General features: G+C 40.8%; 1 protein-coding gene across 16 annotated transcripts in view; it reads left to right on the top strand.

The window, feature by feature from the left end:
* Window positions 1-13,864, top strand: part of phldb1b (pleckstrin homology-like domain, family B, member 1b) — a 127,707-nt gene that overhangs the window by 65,054 nt on the left and 48,789 nt on the right. For all 16 annotated transcript variants that reach the window (XM_086141590.1, XM_086141646.1, XM_086141661.1 and 13 more), the window contains one exon: window positions 9,912-10,037. In XM_086141590.1, the coding sequence (XP_085997716.1) occupies window positions 9,912-10,037 (126 nt within the window). The remainder of the gene's footprint in view (window positions 1-9,911; window positions 10,038-13,864) is intronic.

Below are 13,864 nucleotides of genomic sequence, written 5' to 3' on the forward strand. Positions count from 1 at the left end.
CACTTTTCTTTCCAAAAAACAAAGGAAAAAAATGAATTGTTTAAAAAGAAACAAAGAAAATTTGTATTCCGATAGTCAAACCTTTTGAGTTCCATTGCAAAAAAAACACAATATTAAAATGAGACGTTGGAGTTCCCACGCTTTCGGTGATGTAAAGTCTATGTATATACTTGAAACACAGTTCTCAGCACGATGAGGTTAACGTTTTCCATATCTCCCGGTTCTAATGGAGACATCTCTGGTTTTTAAGACGTTCCAGTTTAAATAAAAGACTTTGCGGTCGGAGATGTGGTGAGTTTTTCCACATGCTTCAGGTTTGTTCAGCGTCTCTCCGGTCTGATTAACTGACCTCCTCGGCTGTTTGTTCAGCGTGCCAGGGGCAGATCGGCTCTTCTTTAGATAAGCGGGGAAATCTGTTTGGGTGGGACGGGTGTCTCAGAGCACAAACAGACACTCCTTCCATAATCAAAGCGTTTAAAAAGACCATTATCTCCCGCTCCTCCCGACGACGAGGTTTTATTTAGTGATGTTAGAGTTGGAGGCGTCCCAGAAGACTTCCCCCGTTCAGGACTGAACTCGCGGCGCTGCCGTTAATTTCCCTTTTCGTTCCTCGAGCCGGAGAATGAATCAGGAGTCAACATCGCTTGAGAGGTCCATCGTGAATAATTCTGATTTATCATCTGCTCGCCGAGTTTGATTTAGAGGCGCTGCCCATCCCGAAAGCGTTCGCGCCAGCTGAGTAAATACATTTCCTCGGTCTTGCAGGACCGTAAGTTCTCTTGCCAAGACCTATCGTGAAATAGCGTGGACGCGCTATTGCCGCCGCGCCATGTTGTAATGGCCGATTGATAGCGGCCAGCTGGCATCAGGAGGCCGCCGGTATTGTGCTGCGATGTTTTCCCGAGATCTTTACGGAGATGGATAAGTGCTCGAAATATCGTCTGTTCAAGATCCCGCTCTGTCGATAATACAGCGATCCCTCGCTATAACGCGGTTTACTTTTCACGGTTTGCAGTAAGTTCAATGAAGTTCAATGAAGACCTTAAATTTCGCAGAGGTGTGAATGAAAGATTGAATGGTTGTGAGTCTCTATATCTATATTTTTCCAGTACTATAATTTCCAGCACAGCGATCCCTCGCTGTAACGCGGTTTACTTTTCACGGTTTCGCTACTTCACGGATTTGCATGGTGCATTGTGTTCTGCATTCTGATTGGCTAAAAAAGTCACTCCGCTTCTTCTCTACCTGTGCGTCAATAACGTTGCAGTTTAATATGTAAACGTACGTAAAACAGCTTGCCGAATTTACATGATGTACGTGCAAATTCTCTTGCAATTTCGAGTTTCTCTAAAACCCATAATGTTGATAAAACGCTCTGGACCGACAAAAGGGTCCAAAAGGCTTCTCTAATGGAGAAGTGATCGTCTTCGTGTCGTTTTCTGCAGCTGGACGGGTAAATCCAGTGCACCTTTTCAGCTCCGGGTCAAAGGGCAAAACATAACAAAAGTTAGAGGACAGAAAGATGATGATATTTTTGCGCATTCTGGGGAAAACAAGGAAAGGTAAAACCTTTTTATTCGGAAATCTCACCTTTAAGGCTGGTGTAGATTTGAGCTGTTTGAATGGGGAAACGAATCTGAGTTGGTCCAAGATGATCATTTGAATATTTTATCAGAGAAAAAAAACACAACATTCTGGTGACAATGGTACCATCTAACATCAGATGATATGACCGTATCTAAAGAAAGATTTGTTTTGGTCTTTTGATGCCTCCAACGGTTCGATCGGGGCGAGTCATTCGATTATCTCTCGGACGGGTGACTCGGTATGAGCTTGTCTTTTTCCACATCACTGGATTTGATTCTTTTTAGCATTTTTTTTGTCCGGGATCTTTGACTCACTGGTCAGGAAATTACCGTTAAAGGGCGAGCGATGAGCTGATCACGTCGTTTTAATGACATTTAAAAGAAAATGAAGACACGTTGTGCGTTTTGACTTACCGATCACTTCCCTGTTTGCAGTAGCTCGTTCTCACGGCACTGGAAAACCCTTTTTTTTTTTGCTGACTCACAATGCTCAGATCTCCAGTTGGAGTATTCCGTGTATGACCACACACACACACACACACACACACACTCTCTCGAGGCTATCGGGACAGTCAGTGATTGAGATGCAGCTGCCGGCAGCAGTTTTTGCCGTGAGAAACAGCGGCGGGGAAGAGAAATGTCTTCTCTAATCTGTCATCTACACACTCACCCCGAATAAACCAGCATTGCTGTATTTGTCGCATGTCATCTACTCAAACATGCTTGTCAGGCCTGGGAAGAAGGGTGGTTACAATCACAAATTAAAAAAAATTACACTCGGACGCCAATTTACTCTCGGGTGTCTATATCATCATCACCGATTTTTGGAGTTTTAAGTGTCAGCCTCGTCTCAGATTGAGATTTTACAAATACTGTGAATTTTTATGTCAAAGATTCTTTCAGTAATTGTTCCCCCACCGTACGACGTTCTCGCCGCGTATTTGCTGAGCCTCTGCGATTTCAGTCCATCGCTTTTCCTTCTCTATGTTGGAGTCGAGATCGTCCAATATGGGCTGCTCCTCTTTCTGGACGGTCCATATTGATAAGGATGTCCTTCGCCGTTCCCGTTCGTCCGAGCCGCAAACAAACACCGTCCGTGTGATTGTTTGTCTACCAACTTTCCTTTTGTCGCTTTTGTTGTAACTCATCTAGCGGTTATTGATTGCGTTATGTCACAGAAAGACTTGCGATCACATCAAACAGGCTTGATATTGTGGTGAGCCCAAGACTCGGAAAAGACAGATCAGATTACCGGCTCATGCTTGACGCACCGTGACTCCGGTAAAACTCCCGTTAAACTCCTAAAATTCAGGATACGTAAGCCCAGCGTAAGGCTGGTTTCGGGGGCGACGCTTGGCGAACGGCTGATGTCGCAACACGTTGCACTCGACCAACTTTCAACATGCTTTCATTAGATATCGCCGTAATCGTGAAAAGGGGGACGGCACGTTAGATGTTTTGGAAACAAGGCCGGAGAGGCTAGACCGAGATGGTTTGGTCGTGTACGGAGGAGGGACGGTAAATATATCGGCAGAAGGATAATGAGGTCGGAGCTGCCGGCAGAAGGCCAAGAGGAAGACCACGGAGGAGATTTATGGATGAAGTGAAAGAGGTCATGGAGTTAGTTGGAGTGAGAGAAGAGGATACAGAGAATAGGATCAGACGGAGGAACTTGATTCGCTGCCGAAAGAAAAAGAAGTCAAAAGACCAAGTGAAGTATGGCCGGCTTTTGTTCAAAGGCTGGCAACATTTACACATTCGCCCGTCGGATCGCCGAGGCGCATGAAACGAGCCTAAATCACGTCTGCTTTCATTTAAGAAAATCACTTGAACATCAGTCTTTCCTGGATATTCTTACCGCACATGTTCGGATGCAGGTTTGTCTTTTAGTGGATCCATGCCTGACTTCACTCTGGACTCAAGTGTGAAGAGACTGGATACCTATTTCTAGACTTGTGTGGAAAGGCCTGCACGTGTCTTGGCTTACGTCTTTACAAAAGTTCAGTTTTCATCATCAGACAAGGAGGATCAGATTGTAAAGTGATTCAAAAAATCCAAACTCAAGACATGCTTGAAGCGGTTTCATTGATTGGACTGATGATTTCCTCCATCTGATAACACTCGGCACTATTCTTACATTATTCTTACTATTCTTACGTTAAAATAAGTATTAAAACCTGGGAAACTGAGACGCGACTTGTAAAACCCTTGTAAAACCCATCACATGACCAAAGTAATATCACAACAATATCACAACAATAGCACTTTCAACTTGCAAAATACATATTTTATTGCCTGTTTATATATTGTATAGTTATTTTATTGCCTATCTGTATATTTTATACATATTGTCTATTTTGTACAGTTTTATATTTGTATTGTCCAGGACTACAGATGGAAATTAGCTATAAGCTACAATCTGGTACAAACATCTCAGCCTCTGTGCTTAATGTAATTGTACACTATCCTAATAAACTCCTAAACAAATAAAACAAACCAAACAATGACTTGGTCTCAGACCGACCGTTTCTGCAGGTGCGAAATTCCCTCGGGTCACAATTCCGCTGAGCTTTGGAGAAGTTGCTTGTTTGACAGAAATGCTAAGTGGTGGTGAGGCCGTGTCCTGCAGACCGTCACCGAGGCCCTTTAACTCCCGGGGCGAGCGACGTGTCTGTCATGACTGTCTAAATCCAGCTCTGTTGTTTTTAAGCGCCGTTGCCATAAGAGGTGGAAACTGCATCGGCGGGAGTGCGCGCGCAAAACCGGCTGCTGGCAGAATCCCGAGCAAAAGGCGAACGGAGGGAGCGGAGTGGGAAGACACACTATCTCAGCTGACGTGAATCTGCAGATGGCTATGTTAACATCTCACCACTAATTATATGCTACAATCATTAGGATTTATGTGGTGCGCTATGAAAATATCTACGTGTCAGCAAAATTAAAGGTTTTTTTTTTTCTTTGTAACAAAAAAAAAAACAACAAAATAATTACTGTCATTTATAAGTGGTTTGCACTCATTGCAAGGAGGCCCAGGTTTTAGTTCGCCAGCCTTTAAAATGTTCCCTTTGCCAGTGTAATCTGTTGCAGTGTGGTTTACATTTGGGAAAGAAATACACTGAAAAGTTTGTCCGCAGTAAGCCATGTTCCCTCTTGAAGTAAATTAGCAATTTGTTAATTGAGATTTTTATTTTGACATTAACACAACTTTTCCGTTCCCTTTTTTTTGTCTTTGTTTTGTAACATGTATTTTTCACTGTTATCATTTTCTAATTTTCTACCCTTCTCTCCAGTGGGATTGTTAGCAAAAAGGAAAAATATGAGTGTTCTAAACACTCATATTCAAGGGCTGCAAAGGGTAAATTGACAAGAAACTTGGAAAAAAAAAGCAAAAAAATAAAAAAATTTAATCAGTACTTGAATTACTACTTTTCTTTGAAGGTATCAGGGAAACAAAATTTCAAATTAAAGTGAAAAGCGAAATGGAAATGGAAAGTAGCTTTATATGTAACATATCATCGTAACTTCTACTTTAATACCTAATGTCGTATGCCATCCCTTTAATAGTTACCGTAATAATAATAAGGAGAATATTAACAGAAATGTTTATAGAGCCCTCGACGTCACTGCTGTACAAGAGAAAAGGGATAAGACTTGGATACAAATGAATAACAACACATTCAGTGCTTTTACTCAGCAAAGTTAGCACTCCCATTGAAAATGATGATGCCCACGTTTATTTTGGGCAGTGTAGCTCACTCCACCTGACCGTGCCCATGTTTCTTTTTGTGTTTCGCGGTGCGAATTACTTACCAACCTATAACAAGTCAACCCCGCTTTCCGACTGGCCCTATGATGTCATCGAGTAACATCCCCCCTGCTTAGTGACCGTAAACACCCTGGCGGATGCTGGCGTTGCAACAATAGAAGCGTTTTGCCCTAAAATGGCTTCGAAACTGGCGTTTGCGCAATTAGTCGATTTAAAAAAATCTTGGATAACAGAATTTTGTGACAAGGGGAATAATGAGGGGAAAAGCTAGGGAACGCAACAAAAGAGGATCTCTTTTCCAAGATTGCACAAAGCATAAGTCGCCGGCATCCACCCCACCCGTTCGACACGTGACCATCTGTGTGAGCCCAAGTCCACAGGAAGTTACAGGCCGGGGAGTCCTCATGTGGTTCCCTGGTACGTTCCTTCTGTGAGGATCTGAGCCTTTGTCTTACCCCCAAACCTGAGCCTGCATTGGATAAATTAACGTCTGAAGACAGGCGGCACACATGAAGGAGGGCGCAGCTCACTATCTTGGGAAACTAAAGCCAAAGGGTGTTGTGTGTACAGTCAGAATATATTTAGATGGCGTATTATCTCATTTTTGGACGGTCTCCAGATGCCTGTTTTCCGATAGTGATGCATGTCACGATATCAGCTTCAGTACGGAAGACTGCGTTGGCATTTGACAAAGTCATTAAATGTGTCCCCGCAATGATTATCAGTTTTAACTGGTATAATTCTGGTATAATATATGTTTAAGTGGTCTTTTGGCTACATGCTGATAAGATTACTTTATTGATCACCATAGGGGAAACAGTTATAGTGTCAGTAAATTTGAATATAAATGTAAATATAGAAACTATTAGAGGATAGCAAAAGGCGTCCACAAATGAAAAAACAATAACAACAGCATGGGTGAGAGAATGGACAACAGAATGGGGGGGAGAAAAAAAAAGGGTGAAAATAGACGACCAAACGACAACAAAAGAGATAGGAAAATAAATTGTTACAATAGCAATGATGAAAATAAACAAAAATCAGCAGGATACGAATGGGCTGAGACCAACAAGGATAAAATAGAGTTAGGGCGTGACACGTGTGATGATGTTTTGGTTAATTTCATGATGTCAAAGAACTTTCTTGAAGATTCGTTGACCAACTGCCAATCAAGTCACGCCATTTAGACATTTGTCCACTTCTGGATGGAAAAAAAAATGTATCACACTTGTTTAAATTCCTGACATAAAAAAAAGAACAGAATGGCATACGCTATTTGACATACATCATAATATTGCCCGACCCTCGCGAAACGGTACGATTGGGTTTCCAGCGCGTCACGTAATCAGGTGTCTCTTGTCCGAGCTCAGCGTGTGATGGAAAAATTCCGTCTTTACCCTCGGCCCCATGCTCTCCTGCGACGACAGACGTCTTATCTCTTTTTAAAAGCAGGAGGCCTTTTTTTTTTTGTTTTTTTTTAATCGAATTGGGCCAGTAGTGTTATATTGAGAAGGCAATAAACCTGCGATTGCTTATCTGTTGTTGCGCTCGTGTGGTAAATGAAAGGGGCTGGATGAGCGATGTGAAATATGTGTTTGGACTATTTCATTTCAGCTAGATGTAAGAAGATACCATTTGTTACCATAGATAGATGGCATGTGTTTGTTGGCAGGGGTGTGTCATGAAGACTTGATCAGTATCAACAGACTTGGCACTGAAAATACCTTTTATTAAATGTTACTCATTCTGAGTCAATATCATTTCCCCCCTCACATTAGTACACAAAATACTCATTTAAAAAGCTAAGCTGAAGAATTATTTAAAAAAAAAAGGCATGAAAATGTGGATTGGCTAATTGTGATTTTTTTTTTTTCCAATGGTTTGGGTTGTTTAGATTTTTAATTTTTTTTTATTTTTTTTATAGGTATTACATCAAAATTCTAATTTTCTTTGAAAAACACATGAAACCCCAAAATTTGAAAGAGCATTTTAACACAAGATTCACTGTTTCTCACTGTGGTTTGAATATTGCAGTAGGCAAATAAGCAATTTAAATTAAATTTCAATTGATTGTGAAGCCTGTGTGTGTGTGTGTTTACATCATGTTTCATATGCATGCATAATATTAAGCAAATGACAAGAGCCCTATCATTAAATCCAAACCATCTACCAGTGAATGCAAGTAGGATGTGCATGGGGGAAGTGATGCTTCTCAACGATAAGTTTGCCTCAGTCGGTGTGTTTGCTCTATTATCATCCAAAGCAGCATTTTTTTATCTCACTAATTGGATATATTTACTGAAAGGGGAAGGATGTTTTGACAAGACAGATCAGATATCTCTACTTTGTAAACTTCTGAGATTTCATTTAAAGAGGCCAAAGTGACTTTTTTGATAGCCATAGGATGCTTAAGGTGTGTTTTTGTTGATTTATTCTTTTTAATACAAAAAAAAAAAAAAAGATCACCTGAAAGAATACGACAAGATGCTGCCAAAATTAAATACGATTAGACCCGTGTCCTGCGGTTTAAATACGAAGACCAGTATTTACTTTACTTCAGCGCGGCAACATAGAAAGCTGTTCTCGCGGACAAAGTTTGGCTGGGTTGTTGACGGTGATCACGGTGTTGCCTGAGTCAGCAGTGTTTCAACACAATGTCACATCAAGGTTATTCCTCTGGCTCTCCTGCCTGTTTGATTTACGCTTTTAATCTCTATATTAGTCGTTGGTTTTTCTCCCCGTTTAGTGAATTAAAGGTTTTGAAAACTGTGTTCGACCCTGGATTTTGCACCTTGAATGAAGCTGCAGGAAGCGGTTACTATATACCGGCAGGGAGATGGAATAAAAAGGGACAAAAAAACACTGTGTTGGGGTTTAACTTGGTCAGCATTGATACTTTGATTATTTAACACAAAAATGCAAATTCCGCAGGAGCTTGCATAGTTTATGCTCTTCGTCAGACACCAAAAGCAGCTTTGTTCAATTTTTAGCCCATTGGCTCGTTCCATCAACCTCACTTAGCCGAGCGGGAATTCTTCATTTTAAGGTGTCAGTTTAAATTTTTTTTATTAAATACGCAAATAAGAATTCATGTGACGACGCGTAGACATAATGTAAATGAAGTAGGTATTACAATTGGTCGAATTTTGATGATTTTTTTTTGTTTCTTGGGAGGAATAACATCCTTCCCCTCCTTTCAGTATTTGAGTGAGCTAAGCTAGCTAGTTGCCTCCTAATATGATACAAAATCATATTTGCTTAATAATTTTATAATGGGATTAGACACATCTAATCATGTTTTAGCAAGTGGAAAAGCACTTAATTTTACAGGGTGCTTCAGTTTTAAAGAAGTGGGCGACACGACAGGGACATGAGCTAGCTTGTGTTGTTTGTGATGCTACCACAACTGCAACTCACTTAAATGTCTCACGATACACATTCTAATTTTGGGAAGGGAATTTTGATCTATTCCTATTGACTGTCTTCCAAAAATACTTTTTTGTTTCCAATCAAATCCGAAATGGGCAAGCTGACTAACTTCTTTCTAACTAACCTGATTTTTGCAATATCGTACCAAACACAAAGTGTTTCTTGAAAGGAGTCATCGTGGTGTTTGTGTGTTTCACATGATTTTGACGGTTCAAAAACAAAAGTAAATCATCTGTAATGGTCAGACAAGTGACTAAGGTGAAAGATATGTTTACCCCGATCATGGACAAATATCTGAAAACACCACTGTCCTGCCTGGAGATGTTAAAAAGAACTGAGAAAAACACTAAATCAAGGGATGCAATAAAGAAAGGTGACAATTACATTGCATTTTCTGCAAATAAAAAATAGAGATGCATTACAGTATACCCTTGTTTTTCACGGGGGTTACGTTCCAAAAAGAACCCGTGATAGGCAACATCCGTGAAGTAGAAACCTTTATTTTTCTTTACAATTATTATACAATTAAATACTCTATTATACATTGCTGCTGTCGTCCTTATGATTTTTCTTCCTTTATGGAACGAACGGGAGATTCATTCCTTCCGTAATGCCGACCTACAGCCGCATAGCTTTTAGCTTCCCTTAGCATGTCCAGAAGTTTAACTTTATCTGCAATAGATAGCATCTTCTCCTGCCTTTTGGGCCCTGCCGCAGCTGCTTTTGTCGCTCCAGAGCGTTTTGTCAACATTATGGGTTTTAAATGAGAATTTTGCAAGAGAATTTGCACGTAGGTAATGTAAATTTGGCAAGCTGTTTTACGTACGTGTACATATTAAACTGCAACGTTATTGACGCACAGGTAGAGAAGAAGCGGAGTGACTTTTTAGCCAATCAGAATGTAGAACACGATGCACGATGTAAATCCGTGAAGTAGCGAAACCGTGAAAAGTAAACCGCGTTCTAGCGAGGGATCACTGCATATAAATGTATTTTAAAGACCAGAGTGTCATCTTTAACCTTGACACCAAGGTATTAACCAAATCGAAATGTTTGTGCAGCGACACACCCCTGCTCGTGAGGTCTTTTCAATCCCAGGGGGAATTAATGACACATCTTCTGTTTTCCAGGGTGTATGCTGTGTTTTGGCCAGTCCGCCTTTTTCCGCTTCAACCACCCTGAAGAAGCTTTCAGGATGAAGAGTATGATGCACCAGGGAGGAAGCGTCTCCACCGGGGACTACAAACTGTGTGCAGGTACCGCATTGCACGGACGAGCGCGTCGCACATTACGGTCCCTCATTATACTGTTTTACTGTATTTCCTCTCAGTGCTACGGCTTAACAGGCCAGGGACAAACACGGCCCCAGTGAATAAAAACACTGACCCTTTGTCCCGTTAATAACAAGGCCTAAATAAGCATTTTTCTCCCACCCATAAATGAATGGGTCACACTGTTGCACACTGGTGACAAGGAGCAATTAGAGCAGCACGGTTTTAACAGGTGGCTATTTGCACAGAAATAACCCGTGTATCCCCTTTCTTTTTTTTTTTAATCAACTTGTAAGGACAGAGGACGCATAGCGCACGTATTGCTCAGTGATTTACTGTGCAATTCTGGTCTTGTATGAGGCTGTCTGTTTTTACAACGCAGTGTTATACTCTTTTTACATTATATTTGTCCTTCAGAATCTGAATCAGAATAAATCTGATTTGAATTTGAGGCTGATCCTAATTTTCTGACGTTTTTGTTGTTTTTCTTTTGATCAAATGTCATTTCTTTGCTCACGTTTAGGTGATTTTTTCTAGCCGATTCCGTCGTCTTGTTTTTCAAGTAATTTCTCGCTCCCTTTTCATTTTTCGATTACATTTGACAGATTTTAGTGGCATTCTGTGCTGGTATTTATAATCATCCAGTTGAAAATTGTGCACTGTCATTTTTTTAAAACATATCTGTTGATTTGCAACATTTTGCAAAATGAAGACATTTATACGCTATTCCCTGTATATCACGTGTCAAACTCGTGGCCCGCCATGTCATTTTATGTGGCCCGCGGGAACGTCTTAAAAGGTCTGATTGTGTTAAAATGAATAAGTCGATCACGTGCATTGACCATTAACTACATTTCCCACAATTCATGTTACTTGCGAAGTGACGGCATCCCGCCATCAGATTGCAGTGTATCCACATCAATGCGATTTTCAAGCGGAAACGAAAATTACAAATGATCCCTAAATGTCCAGGAAAAGAAAAGTTGATGCAGGTGGAAGACTGTTTCAAGAAAGATGGGAATGCATATGCATCATTTTGGATTTGAGTAATACATTCACAGTTATTTTAATTTAAGGAGTAGATGCATCTATTTTACATTACATTTGGTTACAATTACACTGTTTCTGTTACATGTGGCCCTTTGAGGGCAACCATTATGCTGATGTGGCCATCAGTTAAAACCAATTTTGACACCCCTGCTGTATATTAATGTGCTGCTCAGCCCGTATTTGAATCAATTTCAGCTCTTCCAAAAACGTTTAGAGGGAACACAGTTCTCCGGCGCATTAGCGTGGTTCTATATTACAGGAACGTAACTTTTGGCGTCAGCACCCGTTAAACCCAGAGGCCAGCCTGAAAGGTATCCAGCTGGGACAGGGAGCAGTGGCCAACACCATGCATGTTTTATGAGCATCTCATTCCTCCGCTTCTGCCGGGGAACTTGTCAGCTGCGTGCTTGTGCGCGTTCTGAAGCTCCTGTTTGGCAGCCATGTCAACTAAAGTGCATCTTTTCTTGGCCATCTACACTAGCAGGGGTCTGCCAGTGCAGCTAGTCATTTCCCCCCGATTTGCTTGCGACACTGCCTGCCCCTGTGGGATAAGTATAGCTCGCAGGCTGGCTGGCTAGTGTGGACTTCCTGAAATAAAAGCCTTCCGTTGTTTAGGAAAGTGTCATTTTCCTCAATTATGGATTCCTGACTTGCATCCAGATGAATCCTTGATCTGGCGATAATCTCTGCATTTCTGTTATTTCTATTTAGAAAAACTCTGAAATTACGCTTCTTATCTGTGTACAAAGTTAGGGGCAAACCCAGGAAAACCAAGTGTAATTAACGGTTTAATTTTCGTGGAAATTGATAACCCACATTTCCTGGTTTATATGAGCTAGTGATGTCATCTCTGCTAGATCTCGACTCGATCGTTGGCGACATCCAATAGAGTCCGTGAAGAGCGATTGCAAACATATTCCATATATTCATATTAAATATCCACAAATGGCAATCATCTCACTAAAACCTGATAACTTTCTTATCATTGGCACACCAAAACAAAAACAATCAAATAATGGGTTTAGGCTATAGTTGAAATAGCGATAATTCAAGTCAGATATTTTTGATAAACGAGTTTATCAAAAATAGTTTGTCAGTAATTTGACACATATATAAAAGCTTTTGCTTATTTTGATCTGGAATCTTTAAAATTAGAATTTAGTTTTATATTACATAACCATGAGATGTTGGCAAGAGGGGCTGTTCCTTTGAACAGTGCTCTATTGTTATCATTTTTATTGTTTTTATTAGTATTATTTTTATTATCAATAATGATAGACAGTATAATAACAATTTTAATAACAAAAGTAAAAAACAATTATCTTCTAAATACAAATAATGTTTTCCCCAATTTACCCTATTATTCTATTATGAAACCGCATTTTTAAAGGTTTATTGCTTGTCTATTCTTTCTTCATTTTCATTATAAAGCTGAGTTTTCTAAAGAGTGTTGAAATGTTATTTTTGGTAAAACAAAACGCTGAGCTGCCAGCTCTTTCCCGCTGGAGAAAAATCAGCTTAACTTCTAATGAACAATAAATTGGCACGGCTCTCTGTTGGCTAAAGGTTCACACACTGTCTCCTGGGGCTCCGTCCTGTTTCTGTTACTGAATTAATGCACCTCTTGCATTTTGATGAGTAATAGTTCTCTCGCTCCGATCGCCGGTTGCGTAGCGATGGCCAGCTCTTCCCCGTCACCGTCTTTCTGCTTCCTCTACCATGATTCGACGTTTCCTGTTCTCTGTCAGGCCGACTACTGGCTTTGTGGCTCTGGACGCTTATTTAAAGTGGCCGCCGACTGAGGTTACGGTATCTTTTTCACAGACTATTTATAAACCGATGGGTCCACTCAACCGTTTGCCATCCCGATGTGGCTTCCCCCCTCCTGTTGACTCTTGCCCCCGCCCACCTTTCTTCGACGTGTTACCCTCGCGTCACCAGAAAATGTCTCTCTGTTGTGATGTGGTTGCTGTATCTGTCAATGTTTGCAAAAAAAAAGAAGAAAATGCAGAGCCAGAATACAAGCTGAGGTTTGGCGAGGCATTTATGGTTCCACATGCTGAACCTCTTGTGTACAAGATGCATTTTATGAAGCACCAGTCAATCAATTTGGAACAGTGAGTTTTAGACAACATACTGAAATTATTTACCATGTTGAGCCTCAAATTCCCCCTTTGCTTGTTCCTGTTCCAAACCAGTCAAATCCCTCATTTCCGACCCTGAACCCTCTTTCCCTTAATGTTTTACCATTCTGGATCAATAACTTCTCTGCTTGTATTTTCTGTGGGGAAAGTTCAGCCAGAAAGTATGACACGAACGGTTCTAGTCAGCATCACTCCCAGAGCTGTTTGTTTTGATTTAATGCCTTTTTCCCCCCTTCCACATTCAAGGATTTTTATTCCAAAGTACTGACCGCATCATCTATCCAGGCTTCCTGCTCGGTCTAGATATCGGAACATATCTAGACATGTATAGTCAAACATGATGAAGTGACATCAGCCTTATTTCTTTACTCTTATGGTCAAAACTATTGCGGTCACAGTTTTAGACGTCGCATTACACAAATAAGTCTTAATGCAAGTTGTAAAACGAGGTTTTTCCTGCAAATTTCGTGACATTTTCTCCAGTTTTACCAATGCACCGATTGCCCCTGCCAGCCAGGTTTATTCCTAAACCTTTTTGGCGGTGGTGGTCTCTTTACTCATCAACATCCAACAGAATCTGCGCTATGGAAACAGCAAGAGTGACAGGCTGTCAAATCT

Source organism: Fistularia commersonii, chromosome 3 (genome assembly GCF_037954325.1).
Source record: "Fistularia commersonii isolate RoL2024-O1a breed Wild chromosome 3, RoL_Fcom_v1.0, whole genome shotgun sequence".
Lineage (NCBI taxonomy): Eukaryota > Metazoa > Chordata > Actinopteri > Syngnathiformes > Fistulariidae > Fistularia > Fistularia commersonii.